The following is a 25539-nucleotide window of genomic DNA, read 5'->3' on the forward strand; positions in this document are numbered from 1 at the left end:
GGCGATGCAAGGTAGAGGGGCTGGGGAGCAGATGTGGAGCCACAGGTGGCAAGGGGTCCTCCGCAGCAGAGCTGATGGGCAGCCCTGAAAGCAGAGCAGAGACAAGCTAAGGTCAAAAGCCCAGAGATCAGTTTGGTGTGGCTGAGGGGCGGCCCTGTGGTCTCTGGCTTTGAGTCTGACACCTGCCCCTGTTGGACAGGCATGCCCGTGGCTCCTGAGACTCTATGCTGCTGGGGAGCTTCTAATCGGCTACCAGTCTTCCTGGGGTTCCCCCAGATGGCCAGAGGGTGAGGACACTTGTCCTCTTGTAGGAGGGTCAGGGCTGCTGCTCAGAAGTCCCCCCCAGTGGCTTCCTGGGAGTCTGGCCTTGCTCTGGGGCCAGGACATGGTGTGAAGGGTACAGATGTGGTTCTGGCCCTCAGGAGCTCACTTTGTAATTGGGGCCGAGGACAAGCCCTGGGCTCCGGCACAGGGTCTGGCTCATGAAGGGGCTTCAGGAAATGTTGGTGGAATTAGGGCCACGGGAGAGAAGCTGCTTTTAGTCGTCCCACCTACAACTGGCTGGGTGACCTTCACGTAGTGCAAACCCTCCCTGGGTCCCCAGGTTTTTCATCTGTCAAAGAGGGGTTTGGAGCAGCCGGTCCCCAATTCCCCTTCCAGCTCTAACGTTGTTCTTCGGCTTTCTGACCAGCCCCCCTGCCAGGGGACCCTGCCCTGGCAGCCATACTTGCTCCAACCCTTCTCCTGAGCCCCAGCTCCTACCCTGCGCAGCCCAGGCAGGGGAAGAGGCATTCGAGGCACTGTAATTATTGTAAAGAGGAGAGTTTAAGTGTTTAGTTTTATGAGGTAGCCGGCCCTCTCTGTCAGCAGAAAGCCGCGCAGCTCCCTGGGTGCGAGTTAATTTCCTCTGTGGCTCGTTTCCTCGCCCGCTGTCATTTTTCCTCAGCTGCTTTATGGCTTTCAGAGCCTTCGGAGCTGTGTGTGGTGCCAGTGGCTTTGCACACTGGAACCAGAAGCCTCACACACACACACACATGTCAAGCCCATGAGCAGCCGGGTTCTGCAGTGGGCAGTGGGGCTGGTGACCTCTGTGCTGGATGAGATTCTCAGAGGCAGCAGGCTGGGAAGCAGGGAGGAAAAATGAAGCTGGGCCAGGCTGTCCCCAACCAGGCCATGGCCCCTGGCACCTCCTTGTTGAGCTTGCAAGGAACAAGTCTAAATTAAATGACCGGTCAGGTCAGCTTGCAGCCGATCTGAGTGCCTCAATTAAACAGTGGAAGACTTTGCCCTCTGGCTCACAGTGAGCAAGGGAGGGGGAAAATGCATCAGCTTTGGCCTCAGGCACACCTGGGGTCAAATCCTGACCCCTGCCAATGCTGTACCACCTGGACCAAGTGACTTCACCTCCTGGGCTACCATTTCCTGGCCTGCAGAATGGGATGTGCACGGCACCTGTCTGGCGGTGCTGAAGGAATGCAGGGTGATCATATATGCAAAGCACCTGGCATGTGAGCTAGCTTTCCTGAGCCACACTGTAACTCGGAATGATTCTCCCACCTCCTCTGTGGGCCATGGGGAAATCATCCCCATGCCAGGGAGAAGTGAGGGTGCTGATGAGCAAGCAGACAACCTCGAAAAGATGCTGTGGGTCTGCCAGGCCATGCACAGGGAATTGTCACAAGGACCCATGAGGACCCACCAAACAGCCTTGTAAGGGAAGGATTGTTGGTCACATTTCAGGTTGAAGGACCTAAGCGTGCTGAGAATCACCAGGCTCGGAGGAAGTCAAGCCAGGTGTCTGGCAGTCCCAGGAGAGTTTCCTTAGAGACACAGCAAAAATGGACTCCTGTTTAGAGACTATAGAGTGGCAGATTAAAATAAAATAAAGGGTAGCAGCTCAGTGTGCTGCGAAGAAGTGCTCTGTGGAGTCAGACCTGGGCTTGAACCCACTGTGCCACTTGCGACCTTGAGCGAATCATGTATTCTCGCATCCGTAAAATGGGGATGACAGTATCCTAGGGCACATGCAAGGATTCAATTGAATGAGACCAGGCGTGTAGCCGGCCCTGTGCACAGTGGGAACGGTGGTGGTTTCCCTCCCAGACACCAGGAGCTGGGAGATCTGCTTCTCCTGTGGATTCTGCCTCTTGTTCCTATTCAACCTCGAGCATGTCGCTACCCCTCAGTGAACCTTTCAGGCCATAGACCCCTGTGAGACTTCATTGTGGATCCTCTGCCCTAAAAAGTGCACACATGGGACACCACGGATTTGGCAAGTGATTTCGGAGATTCCTGTACCTCCTGAACTCTGTCCAGAGATCTTTGGTTAAGAACCCTGAGCTGATGGTTCCCTCCAGTCCTAACCTTCTGTGTCTTTGTGGGGAGCCTGAGGTGGGTCTCACGTGGTTACTCTGGTCCTTTCTGAACCCAGCAGTACGTGGATTCACAGACTGGCCCAAGCCTGTATTTCCACCTGATTGTATCCTGGGGAGGAAAAGAAGCTGTTAAAATGTACAAGTCCCAAGGTGGCTGCCTTGCTTGGCTCACCTCCCCCACTTTCAGGGCACCTGTGGTTTGCTTCCAGCATCCATTCCTTCTTCCTTCTGGAAACAGTCCTCCTGAATTTCCCCTGGGAACATTCCTCCCATGTATCAGCCTATGATTGGTGAGCTGATTCCATGCCCACCTTCAAGGGCAGATCCTGATTGGCCACTCAGCATATCCCCTCCTCCTGGCTCTGGCTATTGGTTCAGAGATGGTCAGATAACCCAGTCAGAGCCAATGAAACATGAGAATATTCCCAGTGTTTCTGGGAAAGCAAGGTCTTCTTTGTTTTACATGGACGCCTGGAAAAGATCTTCATTATTCCCCTAAATGATGTGGTATAAGATTAGAAGGAGGGCAGCCATTTTGCTACGAGGAAGCAATAGCCGGAGCTGCTCAAGGTGGGGGTTGGGGAAGGCTCTGTGAGGAACCTGAGGTGAAACTCACAACATGAAAGTCAGATGAGAGAGATGGAGAGAAGCAAGGTCTGTGACATCTTTGGAGCTTCTGGACCAAGCCTTACCTGATGCGAACATTACCTGTAGACTAAAGCTGTATAGCTCAATAAACTCCCCTGTGATGTAACCAATTAAACCTGAGTTTTCCTGTCACTTGCAACACAAAGCATTCTAACTGAAACTCCCTGCGGGCTGGAGAAAAGTTCATGAAGGAGAGCTCAGGAGTCAGGAAGACCCAATTCTTCCAAAGGTTGTGGGAAATCAAAGTATCCATCCACCCACCTGGTGCTGGGAAAACTTCAGGAAAAAGCCAGGGCTGAGACGGGAGATGAATTTTTTGGTATTATTAGTTTGGACAGGAGCAAATGTTGGCTATTTGGAGTCTAATTAATCACCAACTTTATTCAAGTCCACAAATATTTCCTGACAGCCAGTCATATGCAGGACACTCTGCCGAATGATGGAAGACACACATACGAACAGGACAGTCCCCAAAGCAGAGAGCTCCCAGTCAGGTGAGGAAGACAGGCTCTGACAAAACTCACGGTGATGCAAACAGAACCGGGCTAAGCGCTGAGACCGAGATATGACCCACAGGCCCTGGGAGCCTGAGAGCAGGACGATGTGGGAAGGCAGGATCCAAAGGAGAGTGCTACCTCCACACAGACAGAGTGCCCTTTCCCAATTTGCACAAAGACACCTTAGGAACTAGAGTGGCCGCAAGCGCCAGATGCCTTTGGGAAGCAGTCCCGCATACCTAGCCCTACTGAGTCCTCCAGATTCCATGTTTCCGAAAGTATGGGATGAGAACCATGGCAGGGGTAGATTTTAGGAGGTGCCAAGAATGGAGTCAAGTCACACTGTCTCACTCAGATGGTGAGACAGTTACTCCCTCTACAGCCCTCTCTGAAACCTTCTACCAAGGACGAAGTCTCAGTTTGGTGCCAGCCTGTGTTTAGCGCCTCTCTAGCACTCACTGACCACTCCTTTTAGCAGAGGGAGGGAGGGAGGGAGAGAGAGAGAGAGAGAGAGAGAGAGAGAGAGAGGAGGCCTCAGTTTCTTGCCTTCCACAGGCAACAGGCTCTTGCTCAAATTTCCTCACGCTGTTTTGTTTCCGTGGCATTTAACAGTTGTCTTCTATTTATGGCACGTAATATTGGCTTTCCATTTATGACAGTGATAAAAAGCTTCCTTTACATTTCATTTCTTTAAATTTAAAGGTGGCTGATTGAAAGACAAATATTAGCTAGGATAAGCAGGACACAGATATGACCAAAACTATGAAGGCAGGATGTGACTGACCCAAGTGTGGGGGAATATTCATTGCACAAATGCTCATTGCCTGCTCTGTACAGATGTGGGGAATGCAGCTGGGAACCAAGCAGGCAAAACCCCTGCGCTCATGGAGCATATAATCCATCGGGGACAGGAAGTGGGGAAGGTGTCACCAAAGTAAATAAACTGCATGGTATTTTCGTTCGATGGTGGTTGGTGGTCGGTGATGTTATGTACTTGAAGCTGGGAAGGGGAGGCAGACCCTCAGGGCCAAGCTTCGCTGAAACCTGGCAGTGAGTACAGGCTTGAGGTTGAGGCCGCGGCTCCATGGATACCTGGGAAGGAGCGCGGCAGGTAGAAGGCGCAGAAGAACCCAGTCGTGCTGCCATGCCTCCTGGCTGAGGCTAGTGTTGGAAACTCCCACTGTTCCCTGGTGACACACCACAGGAAATCCCACATTAATGCACTACCCCCCTTTCCTCAGAAGAAAAAAACAAAGCAGGGTCTGCAGAGAGGAGAAGTGTAGCTTAGAAAGCAGCTCCCAGGGCACAGCAGGGTTACCGCAGCTCTGTCCTGGCCCCATACTGTACCCAGGAGTGGCCCCATGCATGAGATCAGGACCCAGCGCGCGACAAAACCCCACGAGGCTCTGAAATCATCGCCTTCTGAGTCATCAAAGTGCCATTGACTTGTGGTCAATAACAGTATGGGGTGCTAAGTGCACTTATTATTCCACTTGTTTGAAAATTGGTTATCTGTCTTTGGTCCATCTGCAGCCTGGTGGGTAGAAAAGCCGGGAATCTGAACTGTTTGCAAGCTGTCTGCTTCAGGGCAGGTTCCTTTATTCATTTGAACATCCATTTCCTTGCATATAAAATAGGGTAACGCATTGAATGAGGTCATTTATACTGCTCTTGGCACGTGTGGCCAGTCAATAATTGTCCTGTTCCTCCATATACCTAACTCTGAGTTACCCAAAAAAATGCCATCTCCCTTCTACAAATAGGAGCTGGCAGGAGGAACCCATTCATTCATTCAACAAGTATAGGTCTGACAATTAAGTTTGCAAACTTGTTGCAACGATGTTGCTAACCTTTTTTGATATCAGAGGGATTATTTATTATGAATTAGTACCAACCGGACAAACAGTTAACCTTGTTTATTATTTGGAAGTGCTGAAAAGGCTGCGTGAAAAAGACAAAAATGACCTGAACTTTTTGCCAACAATTTATGGCTCTTGCATCACGACAATGCACCAGCTCACATGGCACTGTCTGTGAGGGAGTTTTTAACCAGTAAACAAATAACTGTATTGGAACATCTTCCCTACTCACCTGATCTGGCCCCCAATGACTTCTTTCTTTAACTGGAGATAAAGGAAATATTGAAAGGGAGACATTTTGGTGACATTCAGGACATCAAGGGTAATACAATGACAGTTCTGTTGGCCATTCCAGAAAAAGAGTTCCAGTATTGCTTTGAAGGGTGGACTAGGCACTGGCATCAGTGCATAGCTTCCCAAAGGGAGTACTTCGAAGGTGACCACAATGATATTCAGCAATGAGGTATGTAGCACTTTTTCTAGGGTGAGTTCGTGAACTTAATTGTCATACTAGCCCATGTTAGGCACTGTCCTGGTCACTGGAAGTACAGGAGCAAACAAAATAAAGACAGATAAGGTCCATCTCCTGTGGGAACATGTCATCAAAGCAACATATGAGATTTCAGCTAGTCACAAGGAGCCAACTCAGATTGGGCATCCAAGAGGGCTTTGCAGAAGAGGTGACACTGGGACGAGAAGGGGTAAGCTTTGTAAAGGTTTGGGGGGAGAGCACTCCAGGCAGAGGGCAGAGCAAAATTCCTGGGAGTTGTCTGCAAGACAGAAAAAATGTCTGCTGCTGGAGGAAGTGGGTGCTGGGAGTGTAGTAGGAGAGGAAGAGGATGTCAGCCCCTGTGGGACTCCGGCTGAGGAAAGGCCTGGGGTGGTGTTGGGTGCCTGAGGAAGCCTGCAGTTCCCATTTGGTGCCAGGCCCTTTTGACAACATCTTTAGAAACCTCCCATTTGAGGGAGACCCTGGGCCCCCACCCCCCAGGCCAGGCCTTGCCTACCGCTCCTCCACTGCCTCGGGGAGAGAGGGAGTGTCATCTTTGACCAGAGCCCCAGGGCACCCATGTGCTGTCTGAATTTCCCTCCCTGAATCCCAGTTCTCCTCTGAGTTGGAAGACGTCTCTGTGGTTTAGATGAAGGAAGGGATGAAGAAGGGGAGAGAGCAAAGTGTGTCTCCTGGCGCCAGAATCACAGCAGAAGCCAATGCTGGAAACCATCCCAAGTAGTTAGAAATTAAAATAATAAAAGAAAACTGAGCATATGGAGTTTGTAAAGTGCTGTCCATCTTCAAGAAGGGACACGACTTGCTCAAACGCATGGGGGAGCTGGGGTCTGGGAGGATGTGTCTATAGGTAAGGATGGACGCTTGCCTCCCAGGTGGGGACGAGGGGCCACGGCATGCACTGCTCTAGGCCATGCGGAGTGTGGGAATCACCTTTGGATTGTACTTTTGGAAGAGGAGGGAGAATGTCCTCTATGTCTCCTTCCTAACCACACAGGAGTCGCCAGTCCTCCTCAGCCCAGGGGATGCCCCCTTCCCCCAGCTCAAACCCAAACCTAGCCTGAATTCTTCCTCTCCTGTACCTAATGCCAGAGCAGCCCTGCAGGCTCAGCCACCAAAAACCCCCGTCCAGCTGCTTCTTACCTCCTCTCTACCTCCACTCCAGTCCAGCAACTGCCCCATGCTTCTCTCCCCACTTGGTCCAGTATGTCCTCCCCACAGCCACAGATGGGTCTCTTCTCCAAAGACTTTTCATTCTACTTAGTAGGGCCTTCAAGTCCCTGCAGGATCCAGGCCCTGCCTGCTCCCACTGTCACTGGGGTCTTCCTCTGTCTCTCAAACAGGCCAAGGTCATTCTGCCTCAGGGCCTTTGCACATGTAGTTCCCTCTGCCAGAAACACTCTTCCCCTGCCCTTTTTATAACCAGTTCCTCATTCAGGCCTCATCCCAAATGCCACCTCTTCAGAGAAGCCCTCTCCAGCCACCTGGTCTAGAAAACCACCTCTCTAGTTCCTTTCGGCATTACTCTATTTCTACATGATCTATCAATATCTAAACTTACCTTGTTAGTTTCTTTGACTTGTCCCTCTACTACATAAGCACCATGACTCCTGGACTTTGTCCTTTTTCCTGCTGTGTCCTCCACTTCTGGGACAGTGCTTAGCCCAGAGTAGGTCCTTCACAGACACCTACTAAATGGGGACCCAGTGAATACCAGAGCCACCTGGTTTATTTGGCCATCAACCAGGTGTTCAGGTAGCACCACACAAAGCCTTGTGATTGCTGAGTGGCAGACTTTACCAGGTTCAGGTGGAGCCCACATGGTCATGAGTCAGGGCACTGCAGAGTGAGCCTGTTCCCAGCCAAATCACCAGACACCCCAGCATGTATTGGGGGCTCCCATCCTGACAGAGCAAGAAACTGGGCAAGAAAAGTTGACCTGCTGCTCCTGGATTTGGGAGCCCACTTGAGAGGCCCAGGTGCCTCCCTCCACCCTAGGGGCTCAGTTGTGCCCTGTACCAGGTAGCCCAGTTGGAACAAGCTGGAGAGGTGAGCTGGCTGGAAGGTATGGGCAGCAGGGTGAGAGGGGAAGGTAAGTGTCCTGTGAGTGCCTTTGGGGTGGGAGACCTGGCCAGCCTGTGGGCCCTGACAGTCCTTGTGGGCCCTTTATCACCTTGGCTTGGGTGTGCAGAGGTGGCTGTGTGGGCACGTGTAGGTGCCCATTGGGGAGGGGCAGAGAGGATCTGCCCCAGAGGTGGCTGGGCCTATGGAGCAGAATGGAAGGTCTCCTCCCCACAACCCCTCCCCTTCTCTCCTCCCCCCTCCTCCCCCTCCGTCTGGCTGCTCCTCTCCTGCTCTGCTGCACGCTGGCCTCCACAAGATGAATTTTCCTGGCTGTGCCAATCTTGCTGCCACCTGTTCGCGCTGTGCTGGAGCCAGCAAAGTGGCTCAGCTTCAAACCCAGAGCAGCTGGGAGAGCGGTTGCCAAGCCTCGTCATTTCCCTTGCTCCCCTCCTTTGTTGCAGTGGTAGCAGCTTGGGCTCCCAGACATCCTGTCACCTGCTGTCAGCTGGGCAGGCCCTTCTCTCCCCCATCACACCCCACTAGAACCCTCCAGGCCTCCCCAGACCTCAGCCCCTCAGGTCAGGCTGCAGAGCAGGGCACAGGCAGGGGCGTTCACGGCAGCCAGCCCTCGCCATACTGTGTGCCCCCCACCCCCAGCTCAGACTCTCAGTCCTCTTCCTCTCCTCCATTTTCTGTGGGGTTCCCCAACTTACTGCTCCCAGGAGCCTTCTGCAGGAACTCCAGACAAAAAGACTGAGGCTGGGAACAGGGCCTGAGAGAGCTAGGAGATGTCCAGCCTTACCTGCTGGGCCCATGACAGGACAGGTGGCCTGGGACACAAGCCGGCAGAGCAAGCTTCGAACCTCTGGTACCAGGAGGGCTCCCGAAGCGCGCTGCAACAGCAGCCCCACCGACGCCAGGGGCTGAGACCAGCCCTGCCCCGACACTCGCTCGCTGGCTCCATGACCTTGGCAAAGCCCCTCTGAACCAGCGTCCTGACTGCCAAGGGGCCAGGCCAGTGCCTTCCCATCCCACAGTATCACTGCAAAGAACACAGAGGACTCCTTCGGGACAAGGCAGGGATATAATTAAACACATGCGTGGGACTGAGAAGTGCAAACTGTAAAGTACAGTGCAGCCAAGTATCTGAGTTTGCTTTCTCATGGGGTGTGGACCAGCTCCCAGAGAAGTAGCAGGACCCTGTGGCCAGAGCACGTGTATGCCCAGCCTCTGGGAGAAAGATGCCAGTTGCATCTGTCTTCAGAAATACCAGCTGCAGCTGAGGGGACATCTGATGGCTGAGAGACAGACACATCAGAAGACAGAGCAAGACACAGGCAGACAGACAAGTAAACACAGATGAAGTAGCCGGTGAGGCTGAAGGCTCTCCTGATGGGAACAGACAGGAGGTGGCAGCTGGGTTCCATAGCCTGGGGCCTTCTCTGCCTCCTGCCATCGGTCACCAGCTCTCACACGGGAACCCGCGGGCACGTGGGGGTAGTGTCCACACACGCCCCCTGGTGCTCACAGAACTGCCTCCTGCAGCCACAGAGGGGCAGGGGCGGGCTGAGGGTGGGGTGAGGGGAGCCCTGGACCCTCCTGAGGAGGGAACTAGTCTCCGGCATTTGGAGGAAGGGAGCTTCTCTTGGCACAAATTACTCAGGGTCTGAGGATGTGTGCCTTCGTCAGTGATAGTAATAGGAAAGTGCAGGGATATGGGGTTAATCTGGGGATGAGTCATTAAGGAGAAGCTGAGGAGGTTGGTGAAGAAACCATAGTGTCTGCTCAAGGTTGTCAAGGTGAATCTTTCCCTAGGTGCCCAGGGCTGGGGGGCTCCCGTCCTGCACCATCTGATTAGTGGGGGTGGGCTGGGATAGGGTGCCAGCTCCGGCAGGGTATGGACAAGGCAGGGGCTCGGGCTAGCAGCCCTGCTTCCTCTGTGCCTCTGCCATGCATCCTCCTATAGCTGCCAGACTGCTCTTTTGAGAATGACTGTCAGATCTGTCCCTCCCTTGCTTACCTCCCCCCTCCCATGCACATGTAACGAAGCTCAAACCCTACCCATGGCTTACAAGGGCCTGCTTACAAGGGTCTGCTCTGCCTACCTCTCCAGCCTCATGTCTCAGCTTTTCCTCACTCACTGTCCTCCATCCACACTGGCCTTATTGTTCTTCCAATCCAGTTCCACCTCAGGACTTTTGTGCTTGCTGTGCTCTCTGCCTGGGACACTCAGACTGCCAGTTCTTGCCTTGGTTGCTTTCTTCTCTTCGTTTAGGTCTCAGCAGAAAGGTCTTTCCCCAACCTACTTAGTGCCCCCTCCTTCCTCCAGGCACTATCGCATCTCCCTGGGTTTTGCTCATTTGTTTTCTGCATAGCATATACCCCTATATAAAAATATTTCCGGGGCCAGCCGAGTGGCTTAGTTGGTTAAGAGTGTGAGCTCTGAGCAACAGGGTCCCCAGTTCAATTCCCACATGGGCCAGTGAGCTGCGCCCAAGCTGAGCTGCTGCTGAGCTGCCAACAGGTGGCAGGATGGTTCAGCTGGTGAGAGCAAGTGCTCCTAACAACAAGGTTGCCGGTTTGACTCTCACATGGGATGGTGGGCTACTCCCACCCGCAACTAAGATTGAACACAGCACCTTGAGCTGAACGGCTGCGAACTGCCAATGGGTGGCCGGATGGCAGCTGGATTTGGAGCTGAGCTAACTGCGCCCTCCACAACTAAGATTGAAAGACAACAGCTTGGCTATTCCCCTTACCCAATTCCCCAATAAAATCTTTAAAAATATATATATCATATATTTCCTTTTCCTTTGCATATTTTTAATCTGGCTCTGCCCTATAGAAAGCAAGCTCCTGTGTTGTTCACTGCTGTTTCCCATTGTCTGGGGCAGAGCCTGGAACACAATAGGCATTTAATAACTTCCCTTTATAAATGAGCGAACCACAGAGGAAAAGGCCAAGTGGCCCAGGAGTGGGGGCACATGACCAAGAAACTGAACAGGACAGAAGGCAATGCAACTGGAGGACAGGCTAGGACCGGAGAGACCTCCAAGGGGCTCACGATGCCAATGTCCCTTTTACCATGGGCTTTCTCGGTTTACCTCATGTAATGTTCATCATCTGAAGCTGGTGTGTTATTAGCCCCATGTTACAGATGAGACAGCTGAGGTTCTAGGAGATTAAATCATGTAACCAAAGTCACACTGCTTTACAAAAAGAGTCGAGTTGTGACTCCACACCCCACACTTTCTCCTCCATGGCATGTGGCTGCACGGCTGGTTAGAGAAAGGCCTTAGGGGCCCTGGCTGTGTCCCTAAAGTCACTCACAGTCACATTCCTCAAAGGGCTTTGCTTGCTGAGATGGCCGCAGAGAGGAGTTGTGGGCAGCAGGCTTACAAAGACCCCAGGCTGAGAGGGTGGTGGCCAGGAAAGTGGGTCCTGGTCTTGGGTGGATAGAGGAAGGGTGAAGGGAGGTCTGGCTCTTGACTGGAGGGAAGGCTCTGGAGGAGACCTCCAGGATGGGAATGACCAAAGGCTTAGACCTGAGTCCTAGCCCTGCTCCCGGCAACACATCCCCTCTTTGTCTTCACTGTCCTCCTCTGTGGAATGAAGAGAGTAATGCCGACCTCTCAGAGTTGCTCATGAGCCAAGCTCTGTGTGTGAGTGTTTTATAACCCTTCAAGTGTTGTACAAATGTGCATTGGTGAGGACCCATTGGCTTCAAGGGTCATAAATCTACTTCAAACTGGCTCGAACGCAAAAGGGTAATCATGGGCTCTTATAAATGAAAATTCTCAAGGCAGTGGAGGTTGGCTTCAGGCACAGCTTGATCAAGATGCTCTAACAGAATGAGTCTTTGTCCTCTGTGGGCCTCCCTTCTAGGCAAACTCTCATCCGTGGGAGGTCATCAGCCACTCCAGGCCCCACACTGACAGATGACCAACCCTACCTGAAACGGAGCATCTCCTATAAAAGTCCCAACTTAAGTCCCAGGATTGAGTCTCACCGGTAGCAAACTGGAGGCCCAATGTGAATCAACCACTGTGGAAAGTAGGATACTGGGAAGCTCTGATGGCCACCTCTGGAGCCAAGGATGCGATTGGCTCCATCTGAATCATGAAGACTGTGAATGGTGGTTGGGCGGGAGGCTTTCCAAAAGAAAATGGGGGTGCTGCTACCAAAAGAGAGGGACTGGGAGCCTGGCTGGCAATAAGAGCCATTCATGGCAAGACTAACAGTGGGATCCTCACGCTTCCAGCTGGCACTGCTTTAAAGCAGCACTTTTTAGGGCTCCCGGTCCCTGGAGCCTGTACTCTGGGGCTGCCTTGCAGGGGCTCAGAGGACACCACTTCCTTGGGAAAGTATCAAACAGAGCTGCTGTGAAAGTTAAACAGAATCATTTTGTGAACTTGATTTGTAAACGGTGAAAACATCCTTCAAATGGCAGCGATTGTCCTTAACGTTATTTTAGAATAGGAGAGGGGAGGGGAGCTACAGGATGCTGGAACAGAACGGGGCTTAGAAATCATTGGCCAACGCCTGCCCCCCTTTTATAGTCATCACCACAAGGCAGCCAGGAGAATGAACATCAGATGCAGATCACACCATGTCCCTCCCCTGCCTAAACGCTCCACTGGCTTCCCTTTGCTGTTGGAATAGTCTCGATTCTCTGTCTCAAGGGTCCTTGGGACTGGTTCCTGCCCACCTGTTGGACTCCACACCCCTTTACCCACTCCTGCCATCCCCACGTGCTCCAGCTCATTTTCTCGGATGCTTTGCATGTGCCATCTTCTCTGCCCCCAACACTTTCCCCGAGATGTCCACACGGTGTCGTCATCACTAGGGTCTCCGCTGAAACATCACCTTCTCAGATTCCCCTGGCTGCACCAGAGTTGATGCCCTCCACAGCTTCTCCCTCCACGCGCTCTCATTTTACCCATTTTATATTCTTCACCAGTGGGAATTATCTCACTGATTTATTTGTTGGCTTACTTATTGTTAGTTCTCCTGCCTGCCACCCCCACTGGGATAACCAGATCCAAGAAAACAGGATCTACACATAGCACAGGCCCTGGCATATACTAGGGGATCAATAAATACTTGTTGAATAATTATATATGGATGGACAGATGGTTGGTGGATGGTGGGTGGGTGGGTAAGTGGATGGGTGAGTAGGTGGGTAGATGGGTGGATGAGTGAATGGACGAGTGGATGGATAGACAGGTGGCTAGATGGTTGCACTGAGCTCATGCCCTGTCTAGTCCTGCCTTCACTCTCTAACCTGTTTCTTGCCCTTAAAAAAAAAGTGTGCCCTGTTACCTCTTTAGATTAGGAACTGACTTAGAGCTTTAGTAGCTAAAGACCCTCCAGGCTCCCCACTTCACACCCGCTCACACATTGGCCCTAGTGACATCTGCTCTAGTTGCTGAATTCACCTGACTTCAAAGCCCATTAAACCAATCATTAGGAGGCTAATAAAACCCTTCCCCCTGCATGGGCACACCTCTGTCCTCGCCTGCTGCCTGCTGTCCATCAGCTGGGTCTGCTGTCACTATTGTCAGGAGCGGGTAGAGAGCTCACCAACCCCCTTGCCTGGCAGCCGTGCAGGTGAGCTAAGCACCTTAATCCTCACAGCAGCCCCCAGGGAGGTGTGTCACTAGGCCCTGTCCCTCCAGGGCTGTTCTGGAAGGTGGGAAGTGGGAGACAGCTTGTTTCTTTGAGGACCCTGTCTCTGAGCTGGGGGCCTGTGAGGTTGGCAGGGAGCGGCAGCCTTCCGTGAGCCGCCCTGGTGTCTCGGGGACAGAGGCTGGAGGAGGGAAGAAGTACTGCTGTGACCCTGGCTCGCTCCAATTGCTGAGGAGAAACAGAGTCCCAGGGAGCACGCAGGAGGCAGGGCGGTGGGCAACGACCCTGTCAGGAGCAGACCCGCTGGGCTGAGACCACATTCAGGGGACACCTTGAAGCGGGTATCAGGCCATTCTTAACATGAGATCCCAAGGGCAAGGGAGGCTTGTCTCCCATCTGGAAAATTCCATCTCAGTGAAATCTGATTGAAGAAAATATCAACTCTCCATGTCACTGTTGAGTGGGGGGCAGGGGAAAGTACACTGCAGAAGGATGCATGCAGTAAGAGGCAATGTTGTAAAAATCCTAAAATGAAGCAAAACGATGTTTAGTTATATCAACATATATACCTGTGTATACGCAGAGCAAGGCCCAGTGGGCTACATGCCAGACTTTTACCAGTGGTTCCCTCCCTGGAAAAATCTGAGATTTGGAACAGGGTTTTTCGTAGCCTTTTTAATTTTTTTTTTTTACAAAAATAAGGTATTCATGTTTTATATGTGAAATTTTAAATTAATTTTTAAAGATATTCACCAAGGATATAATTTAGAGTGTGAGGGTCAGACCTAGCTCTTGAAGGAAGTGGCATGAAGGGTCACAAAAGGGCATGAGAGGGTGCCTGCTGGCATAGGAGCCCCTTCCCACCCACCTCGAGCTGAGCCCGCTGGAGACACATTCTGTGGGTGCCGCCTTTCACCTTGAAGCATCCCTGAGACAGGCCACCTCCGGATGACCCTCCTTGCAGCTCCCTCCAAGACCCCACCTTGAGGGGGCTGAGGCAGGCCCAGGAATCAGTTCCAGGGCTTGGGGAGCAGGGAGGGCGGGAAGCCAGGCCCAGAGAAGCCAGCAGTGTTCTGCTCCACTGACCCCACAGCGCCAGGGCTGCAGCGCCTCTGCTTCCACCCGGCCAAATGACAGTGTCCGCGTGCTCATGCAAGGGGGGTTATTTTATTAACCAGAGAGATTAAGCATTGCTCCTTCTAATTACCAGTTTAATTAGCCTTGGTGCACAGTATGTACTAACCCCCAAGAAACTGAGTCAGAATTGCTGTGCTGGGTGAGCACCACCCATCTGCTGTGCGCTAGCTTCAGCTGGCCCTCAAGGGGCCAGGGCAGTGGGCTCTGAGAGCCAGGGGTGGAGCAGGGGGAAAAGTGGGCAGGGGTTGTCAGGAACCTCTCTGGAGGGCCTGGCCCTGGGTGCTGTATTCCAACATGGCCACCTCTCCAGCAGCCCTTCTGCTCGTGACCCTGTGCAAGGTGACTGCAGAGAACTCAGCCTGGGCCACCCCATTTGTGTCTCCCAAGTATATGCAGGGTAGCAACATGCCCGGGGAAAGCCCAGAGCTGGAAGACTTGTGTTCAACTATCACTTAGTGGATGGTGCTGCTGCAGGTGCTGCCTTAAATGCCCCCAGCCTCAGTTTTCTCATCTGTGAAATGAGCACAGTGATACCTAGGACATCGGATAATTTCTGAGGTTTAAAGAGAACAGAGGTCAAGATGCCTTGTAAATGATAGTTGTTCATCCATTCATTCAGCACACATTTATGGACTGTGCACTATGTGTTGGCAAAAGTAAGCAATGATGAATGGGGAGAACTTAGGGACCAAGTATCTGGCTAAGAACGCCCTATGTGCATGCACACATGCACGTGCACACACTCATTCCTGACTGGTCACAACATCCCACACTCGGCACACACCTCACAGACACTTGCACACCACACACGGGCACACACATTCTCCTTCATAGCCATGAACAGAACACACAGCATCTCAGAAACACGCCTACATGCATGAAGACGACAGCATGGATCCCCTGTTCTCAGATGCATGAGGCCACGGATGTCATATTCATAAGTGCAAAGGCTCTGGTAAAGGGGTTTTTATACACGTATTTATTTAAAAGCTTATCAAAACCCTCACCTAGTCTCCTCTTCCCTAATGCAGTGTTGTTGGAGCCTCCTGATGTCTGTGTGGGAGGGTGAAGATGGGAGTGTGTGTATCTGCATATTCACGAGAGAGAAGCCTTTCCATGCATTTGTATGTGGGATGCACCAGCGTGTGTGTGCACGCGATGTGCATGTGTGTGTGTGTGTGTCCAGGTGTGGAGTGTGGGGTTGTGTTATGCTCATGCTTCTTAGGACCTTTCGCTCATACCCAGTGTTTCTCAACCTATTTTTCACTCTTGCCCTCCCCCCACAAGGAGCCTAGAAGACATTTTTTTCCTAATAACCCTCTCTCTGAAATTCTAATACCACAGATACACTGTATATCTGTTTATGTACTATATATAGATTTGTACTTTATATAGAGAAAGAGTCAGATTTTTTTTACCCACCTCCTCCCCCAAAGAAGCAATTTCCACTGCCTTGGGGGGGGGCAATACTGCCCGTGTTGAGAATTCATGATGTAGAACCAAGAGTTTCTGGTTCCAGGGGCCTGTGGCCCCTGACATTATGTGCCATGATTCCCAGTCTCAAAGGCCTACCTGGAACCCTCTGAAAATGTAGATTTCTGAGCCCCACCTGGAGATCCCATAATAGGCTTGGGAAGGAGTCCAGAAACCTGTGTTTTAGCCAATTCCCAGGGGATTCTGATGCCCTGGCTGAGGAAGGACTCTGGGGCCTTAGGGGGTTTAGAACAATCAGGGACCATCATGCCTGAGGGGAGAGGGTCTGTCTGGAGCCCCCACTGAGTCCTAGAGAACTTGGAATCAGCCCACAAAGGCTGGGACCCTGGCCATCAAAGCCTCTTTATATGAAGGCTACCCCAGGCCTCCCCAAAGGAGGCTGGGGGAGACTGATGGCTGGACCAGAATCACTCCCACCGACCAGGACTTAGAGAAGACATGATGAAGAGTGTGACCCCAAGACCAGGACCATGTGGTTGGAGTCTGGAACAAACACTGACCCAAGGTGTCTGCAGCCCCATTTTCCATCTGCTTGATAGACCCACAGATGTTCCCGCTACACTGACCTAAGCCTCCTTTCTAGGAGCCCCAGCTTCCTCCCAGTCCTGGGCACTCAGTGTGCCAGGCACTGGGAGAGGGTGCAGCTCACCTCAGCCTGCCTACCAGACCACTCCAGGAATTGGAAGGGGCGCTCCAAGCTGTCGGGGGTTGGAACTCCATCTAGGAGTTGCCAAGGAGCTGGTGGCAAAATCAATAAAAAACAGAGACCCCCTACCTGGCTCTGCCCTTTGTAGGTGCCAAAGAAATGATCTGCCTCTTTGGAGGACTGGACCAGTGCCAAGCCCCTGCCCTGGATGTCTGAGTGATCAGAACACAGGGGACTCATTAACATGCTGTGGGCAGTGGTCCAGCAAAGGGCTGCCATGGGACAGATGGGAGCCTGAAAGAGGGAGGGAGGGGTCATCATGGTGGCCAAGGTTGGGGCAGAAGTAACTCTGAAAGCATGATGGCAGGAGAGGGGAAGGTGGGATGAGAGTGGATGGGAAATGGAGATGGAGCTGGAGCTGGAGGGAGCCTGGAGAAAGAGCAGGGAGGCGGGGACACTGCGGTCTGGTGGGGAAGCCAGGAAGGCATCCTTCTCCCTCTCTTAAGCTTTTAAAGGCATCAGAGCATCTTGCTAATTGCTCATCTCCCAGAGACGCTAATGAAATTAACTCTGCAAAATGCTCATCAGGTCATCTGCAGAGGGCACAGTGCCAGGCTTCAGCTTGGTCCAATCCCGTCCTCCTCCTCAGCTCCTCCTGCCCCTTCCTGACGATTCCCCGCCCCCACCTTTTCACAAGGCCCTCCAGCAGGGAACACATCACCTCCAAACCTTCCTGAGAGTGCCCAGTGGGGACACTAGAAATGGGGGCTGTGTAGCCAGGGAAACCTGAGAGTCTGAGATGGCAATACCACGGAGCTCATGGAGCTGGAAAGGTTGTCTCTGGGTGTGAGCATTTCTTTGTGCATGTTTCTGAGTGTGTGTGTGCATGCGTGTGTGTGTGTATTGGATGTGATAGCACATATATCATAGGAGCATGTATCTCTAATAAAACCATTTATTAGACTGAATGTTCTTTCAATCACTCAGCAAACATTTCTGGAGCAGCATCTAGGTTTAAATCCTTGCTTGACCCCTTACAGACTGAGTGGCTTCAGGCAAGTTACCTACCCTCTCTGTGCCTCAGTTTTTGTATCAATACAATGGGGATGATGAGTATCTACTTCATAAGTGATTGTGAGAATTGAAACAGAAAACCATAAGGAGCTTAGTTAGTCCTGTGCTGGGCATGTGTTGAGGTCTCAAGAAATCTTGGGCACTGTTCTTGGTCCTGGAAGCGAGGAGATGGCAGGTGCTGAGCTGAGGCACAGGAGAGGTCCAGGCAAAAAGTTCTCAAATACAATAGCATGGGGCAGCATGGGGAATAGGCATGAGAATAGTCTGTGCAGGAAAGAAGTGGGATATGTGTAAGTGTGTTTACGTGTATGTAAATATATACAGGGAACTTATGCATTTTTATCGATTGTGTTCTGTTGCGAGCGTGCGCCTGTGTGAGTTGGGTGTGGGAAGTGCATGTATGTCAGGAGCTGTATGGGTGCTGGCATTCTCTCTCTCTCTCTCTCTCTCTCTCTCTCTCTCTCTCTCTCTCTCTCTCTCTCTCTCTCCTGGATTCAGGGCATGGGTGGGTATTGGGGTTCTGTGTGTGGAAGGGACTGGTCCAGATGTTGCTGGGGGTCCTCTGAAGGGGATTATTTCTAGTTTTCTCTCCCCTCTTCACCCCCACACATTCTTCACTTGTCTGGTGACCCGGCTGTCATTCCACCCTAACTTACAACTGGAAGGACATCTATGTGTTCTCCCACAGGCTGCAGACTCCCCCAGTGGGTAGCGCTGAATTTGCAAACAGTAGGCACTAATAAATGCCTGCCCTATCCTGGGAAAGGCTCTAGAACAGGCATCTAGAACGAATGGTCCTGTATCATTCTTTCAAATGCAAATGAAAGAAACCCAAATGGGCTTAAACAACAAAAAAAGGGAATGTATTGGCTCATGTAACGGAAAAACCTAAGATATATCTGACAGCTTCCAGAACAGCTGGATCAAAGGATCTTGAATGGTGATGAACCAGGATTCAGCATCTCTCTCTTCTCCGGGCTCTGTACTTCTCTGTCCAGGCTGCAATCTCAAACATGTGCTCTTTACATCATGGCAGCTCCAGGGTCTCCTCTTCTCTTCTCCAATAAGAAAAGAAATTCTTCCTCTCCTTAGTTACAACAAAAGTCCTAGAAATGAGCCTGAGTGGCTTGACTTGAGTCATATGTGCATCCTACTCCAGTGAATCACTGTGTTTCAGGGGACAGTAGATGCTGAGAGGCCAGGCTAAAGTATATGTCATCCTCTGGAACTAGGGTGGGGTAACCCCACACAAATCTCATGCACTGACAGTGGGGAGGGGGTAATCCCTCAAAGGAAAGACGGGAAGATGCTGCTTTCAGAGGACAGAAGTTAGATGCTGAGCAATGGGCAGATTTGGATATTGGGGTCAGGGCAACGACCATTAAGGGCCAATGTGAGGTCACCAAGAGCAAGTCTTACCTGCCGAACTACCTGTTTGATTGGGTTACTGGCCTGGTGGATCAGGGCGAAACTGGATGCCCATGAGTCTGGGGCTCCGCAGGGTCTTTCCACTTATTTAGTGAATGCAGCAGTGAGATGTGAGCTAAACAATGGTATGGTCTCAGTGGACGAAGGAAAAGCTGACTTTATTGTCCTAGAGCAACTTGCAAGATAGTCTGGAGTGGGGACCCACTAGGCTCTGTCCTTGGTCCTGCCCTCAGCCACCTGTTTAGTAAGGACTTGGTTGAAAGTATGTATGACTCCCCCATCTCATCTGGGAATGATAGGAAACTGAAGAAAATAGCAAGTACCCTGCCTGACAGCCTCCACATCCTGAGAGAGTTCCATATGGGAAAGAAGGATTAAACGTGATATGATGGAAAAGAATTGGGATGAAATGAAGCCTCTACATTTAAATTCAGAAAGCCAGTAAGCCAAGGGTAAATAGGAAACACTCAGTTGTTGGCAGCACCTATGGCAAAGATTTAGGACAGTGTGCCTCAAAGTGCAGTCTTCAGACCACTGGCATCAGTAGAAATAGCTAGGGGAAGGGCTTGGTACAAGCACAGATTCCTAGACATAGTATCAGGATAGGGGTAGGGCCTGGATATTTGTATGTTAACCAGCATCACAGGAGCTTCTGGCATATCTCCAAGTCAGTGATGGCCTCGCCACAGGCTCTGACGTCCCCTGATCCAGTATGCATTAACAGTGTGATGTCACAACCAACATCTAATTGGGACACTGCTTGTGCATCAGGCCACATGGGCAAGAGATGTGCTGACTCCCTTTAGGAAGTACCTTCAGAGAAGCAGTCTCGCTGGAGAGCACCTGCAGTGGGGGACAGGTTGTCCAGGACAGGACCCCAGAGCCCCACTGCTATGCAGTGACAAAAGCAGAACTGTTTGGCCTGGAGGGGGGAAAATTCCAGATAGACCCAGATTTTGTGTTCTGAAACAAAAAAAAAGAAACATTCTTCTGAAATAACAAAAGGAAAAGAGGCAGCACACATGCTTGATGTGGCCCCAGAGAATGAACCCAGTGAGGGGCAGATTCTTCCTCCCTAGAGAGGTGTCTGGCCAGCAGAATGGTTGGAGGGGAACCCCATGCCCTGTCACTGGGATATTGCAAGGAGGCTGCACACACTTGTTGGGGGTACCACCTAGATGACATTTGGGCCCTCTCTCCCTTCGAATCTGGGGCTGAAGGGCAAAGAGGGTTGGAGATGCCAGGAACCCTTCTCCCACCTAGTCATCTACCTTCCGGTCTGAGTCAAACCTTCCTGGCAGCCCTCCTGATTCCTAAGCAGAATTCAAGTGAAATGTGTATTCCCTCATCTTCAAAGGGCCTACTGCTCCTTTCTCTGACATGCCCTGAGTATCACTTGGAAGGAGACAGTTTAGCTGAGATCTGCGTGACTAAAAGGAACCAGCATATGAAGATCTGGAGACAGGGTGTTCCAGGAAGAAACGCAAATGGGAAATACTGGAGGTGGGGATGAGCTTGGATGCTGGAGAAACAGAAGGGAGGCCACCATGGCCAGGGCAGAGCAGGCAGGGGACAGGTCACACTGGGCCTGGAGGCTGTGGTCATCATTAACGCTGCTTTTACATATTTCAGCTGCTGCTGTCCAGGTAAATGGCAGGACTGCACTTCCTGGCCCTCTTGGATGGGGCCTGTGGGGCCAGTTCTGGCCAATGAATGGTGAATGGAAGTGACATGTGTCATTTCTGGGCTGAGCCATTGATTGCTGGTAAGTGTTCTTCCAGAGCCCTCTTTTCCTCTGCCTCACGGACCAACCTCATAGCTCCCAGAGTGGCTGCTTCATCAGCCTGGGTCCATGAGTGAGGGTGGTCTGGAGCAGTAGACCCATGATGGACAAATGAGAAATAAACCTTTGTTGATTTAAGCCATTGAGATTTGAGGACTCTTTCCTACCACGGCATAACCGAGTCTATCCTGACTGCTATACAGACCATTCTATTCTGTCTGAAGAGAGAGGGCCAGGGAAGTAAACACATCAATGGAACTGAACAGAAAAGGAGAATCTTTCCTTTCCTGTACTTCAAACCTTATTCCCAAATTTGAATCCCAGAGCAGAAACTGCAGGAGGAGGAAATGTAAGGAGTATGGACATTGAAATTAAACCTCCCAGGGACACATCTCAGCTAGCCCTGCAATCATTGAATAAGGTTGGCCCTGGGCATAAGGCACTTCCCTTTCCCCCAAGGCTCAGTTACCTCATCTGTATAATGAGGATAATAAAGTTTATTTAACAGGATTGCATGTGAGGATCAAACCAAATTATAAATGAGGTAAGGACATAGCAGAGTCTAGCACACACCATTGTGATATCATCTCACATTCCAGCCCCCAATCCCAGTCCTTCATCCTCAACCACCTCTCTCCAGTGCCCAAACCCAAGTTCCTAATCATCTCCCCGAGAAACCCCAAATGCAGGTCCTGCTACTGTTTCACCTCACCTACCCACCTCTTCTCTAAGAGCAGGGTGGGTCCTGGTGTCAGAGGGAGCAGCCTGGAAACACAGCACTCCCCCCGCCACACACACACCCCAGTTGGATAGACTGGCCCTCCTGACATGGCATACATACAAGCAACCCCCAAAGCACAGTTCAAAAACCAGAAGCTGGTGGATATTTGTGGACATTTTCATCTGGGCTCATTAGAGGTTTAATTTTTTTTTAAAAGATTTTAAATCAGAAGATTTTACATACAATTATTTCTACTGAAATCTACGGGAATATTGGAAGATATGCACAATACTGAGCCCCAATTCCACACACACACACCCCAACTGGCACCTGGAGCAGAAGAACCAGCTGTCCCTTTAGATGGGACCCTGTGCCCAGTCCCCAGCGCTGGCGTTTCCTCCTTGGCGCTGAAGCCCAGTGATTGCAGATGTGTATTTAGACATTGGCTGATTTTTTTATATATCTATAATAGAATTAAAAGGAAAGCAAAAGCATTTCTCATAACCTTTCTCTATCAAAAGTAGGAAACAAAAGACATACCAAGAGAGGGCCTCATGTTTCAAGAAATATAGGCGAGCTCATATCTCTTTGTGGAGCGAAGACCACTCATATTGCCCAGCGTGCAACATCCATTTGTATTATCGTCGGGCCACTGTAGACGTTTTAGTTTGAGATCCTGCCCTCACGCTTCTCATCCCCCTCCCCACCCACCGTAGAGCCCTCTCCTTTTCTGACTACTCGCCCAGTGCATTTGATACGCGCTTATCATTTCCTTTCTCATTCTAGGTAACCCTCTGTTTATTTTAACCCGATTAGGGAATGGGGGTGGGGAACAGGAGACTCCAGCAGCAGTCCTTGCTGGAGGCTCCGGGAGACGACGTGACTTGCCCAAGGTCACAGAGCTTGAAGGCGGAGGCGCCTAGTCCCTATCCCAGGTCTCTCCAGCTCCTACAGTCCAGCTAGCTCCTTCACGCCCACGTCTCCCGCGCTGTGCGCGCTCCGGACGCAAACACTGCGCGCCCAGTCGGATACGCTGCGCCCTGGGGTTGTTTTCCTTAGGCTAACGGCGCCGTGGGGTTAGGGAAACCTTGGGTCATGCTGGGGCCTACCAGGTTACGTGCTTGGGACTGCAGGTGGTCCGGAATCTGAGCTGCCAGGGCACCTATGCGGGCGGGCCGGGGCCGGGGCGCTCTCCCGCAGTCCCCTATCCAAGCCGCGGGCTAGTGGCGTACCACGGCGCGCTGACGGCCTCGGAGCGCAGCCCGGAGGCGGGGAGTAGGGTGGGGTGCGGGGAGAGGACTGCAGCGGAACCTGCCCCGGGCACCCCGGCCCGGGGTGGCTTTCTGCAGGCTGGCGCCGCGCCGGGGTCGCCGCAGCCTGGACCCCTCCCGGGCCACCTGTGCGCAGACTGGGTCCTGGGAGAGCCCGGATCCGAGAACTGATCCACTCCGGGTTTCAGACTCCTGGCCTGGTCCCTGGAGACCGCGAGGGGCGGTGGGAGGCCCCCCCCGCCCACCATCCCAGCCCCTCCCTGGGGGAGCTTCGAGCATCACCAGGAGGGATCCCTGGAGCTGGGGGTCGCCCGCGCGTTAGGCACCGGGCGGCTGGGCCCCTCCTTCCTTCCCCCGCCCCGCCCTGCCGCCGCCCGGCTCCGTTACTCCAGTCCGTGTTTTGCGGCGCCCGCCGGCCCGCTACCCGGCTGCGGGCTCCGCGCGGCGGCTGGCTCGGTGCGCGGCGCGGCTGGCGCTGCGCTCCGCCCTGGCTGCATTGCTGCGCTCCCGGTGCCCAAGGGAGCCACGCGCCGCGTGCGCCCCGCAGCCCGCCGCCCGGAGGCAGCGCAGTCCGCTGGCATGGGCCCCGAGGGCGCCCCAGGCTGGGGCTCTGGGCTGAGGCGCTGAAAGCCGCCCTCCCGCCCACGGGGCCCTGCGCCCGGCCAGCCCGCCCGCCCGCTGCCATGGCCGTCCGGCCCGGCCTGTGGCCAGCGCTCCTGGGCATAGTCCTTGCCTCCTGGCTCCGCAGCTCGGGTGAGTCACGCGCACACTCTGGGGAGGCTTGCGGGGAATCGTGCGCGCGAAAGCTTGCTGCTTTGGGGGGGTCTCTGACCCGCGGTGCGGGACCCAGTTGGGAGCCCCCCGAGGCCAAACTTTGAGAGGCGGGACGCGGGGGACGCCTCTCGCTGCTGCTTAGCTTCCCCGCGCGCTACCCCGGAAGCCTGGGTTCTGCCAAGTCCAGGAGCAGCTGTTCGCACGCGGGGCTGGCGGGTGTAGGCGCCCCACGCCTCCGGGCGGGGGAAGTTTGCTGTTTGTCCGGCCCCAGAGCAGGGTCAGGGGTTTGAATCAACTCCCCAGGGAACCTGACTTTAAGGGTCGTAGATTAGAGGGTGTTTGACCACATCCCGGTCGTCTGGAAATCGAGGGGGGGTGGTTAAAATACCTCTTCCCGGTAGCATCTGCCTCAAACAGCTACTCACAGTTCCCAGCTTGGCACCTGGCCTCTGCCCACGTCCAGAACACAGTGTCCTCCTCTGTCCCCGCCACACACGCTCGCACACGTACACACTCAGGCGTGGAGGCGCATACACCAGCCCCCAGCCCTTGCCGCCCGCACAGAGCACTGCGCCCCCGGACTGGGACTGTGGCTCCAGGCTCCCCTGGTGCGTGGGGGCCGGAGTTGTGTGCGGTGGGTCCACTGCCGCTCCCTTCTCCCTTTCACGGCACAGCCCTTCTTCCTCCTTTCGGTGTTCCACCGGCCACCCTAACCTGCTTGGTAACTCAGCCCTCAGCCCACCTCCTTTGGCGGGGTGGGGGGTCCCCTGCATCCTTTGTCTGCTATTCCTGAGCTTCCACTCAGGATGAGCTGTTGGGGCCCCCTGATCTCTGCCCCCCCCTCCCCACCCATGCAACTAGCAGGGCTGAACTTAACGTGTGTATGGTGGGGAGGGGTCATTTACGTGATCAAGGGGGCATGGGGCTGGCCCTAGCAATTCTTGATTCTTGCTGCCTTGAGAACGTGGGGGGTGTCTCCCAGCCTGTCCAGGCCATTGTTATTCCCAGGGGTGTCAGGAGGGAGCGTTGGTGTTCCTGAGATGCAAAGCCAGACTGATAGATCAATGAAAGATTGCTCAGAGACCAGCCCGATGATTGAGACTGATAGCTGTTTCTTTAAGGGTCTCTGCGTAGTACATCCTGCACCCACCACTGCCTGACCACCCTCCCATCCAGCCCCCTCAGTCCTCCCTTACCCCATCCCATTCACTCTATCGCCCTTCTCCATCCCCCCCCCCAATCCTCACTTTAACAAACCCTTCTGCCCCATGACCTCCCCTTCTAATCCTGACTGAGCTGGAGGCTGCACTGCTGCTGGGTTTGTGTTCATGTTGCACACATGTGCGTGTCAGGAGTGTGTGTGCCACACTCAAGGGGTGCGGGTTGCACCACTGACCATGGTAAGCTGGGGGTATTCATGGTGCTCACACAAGAAAGGTGTTTCCAGATACTGAGTAGGTGACCAGGGAAGGTTTACTGAGTCGAATGTGTGAGAGGTCTGTGTGATCATGTCTGCATGTTGCCCATGTGAACACGTGTGAGGGCTGTGAGTTGGCATGTGTGCCCTGGTGACGACAGGGCCTGGAAGTGTGTGTAGCACTGGTATGTGTGTGGCCACACATGTGTGATGGT

At 52.9% G+C, this 25539-nt stretch overlaps 1 protein-coding gene and 1 long non-coding RNA gene across 3 annotated transcripts in view; one reads left to right on the forward strand and one right to left on the reverse strand.

The window, feature by feature from the left end:
• Positions 1-23066, reverse strand: part of LOC109389787 (uncharacterized) — a 67019-nt gene extending 43953 nt beyond the window's left edge. Inside the window, exon 1 of the long non-coding RNA XR_002125459.1 lies at positions 22403-23066. This is a non-coding gene — a long non-coding RNA (uncharacterized LOC109389787). The remainder of the gene's footprint in view (positions 1-22402) is intronic.
• Positions 23067-23592: 526 nt separating this feature from the next.
• Positions 23593-25539, forward strand: part of UNC5A (unc-5 netrin receptor A) — a 59645-nt gene continuing 57698 nt past the window's right edge. The window contains exon 1 of one of the 2 annotated variants that reach the window (XM_019655644.1): positions 23593-23886. In XM_019655644.1, coding sequence (XP_019511189.1) covers positions 23817-23886 — 70 coding nt within the window. In that variant the 5' untranslated portion in view covers positions 23593-23816. The remainder of the gene's footprint in view (positions 23887-25539) is intronic. The other variant, XM_019655645.1, reaches the window with a different exon arrangement.

Source organism: Hipposideros armiger, unplaced genomic scaffold (assembly GCF_001890085.2).
Source record: "Hipposideros armiger isolate ML-2016 unplaced genomic scaffold, ASM189008v1 scaffold_242, whole genome shotgun sequence".
NCBI classification, from domain to species: Eukaryota; Metazoa; Chordata; class Mammalia; order Chiroptera; family Hipposideridae; genus Hipposideros; species Hipposideros armiger.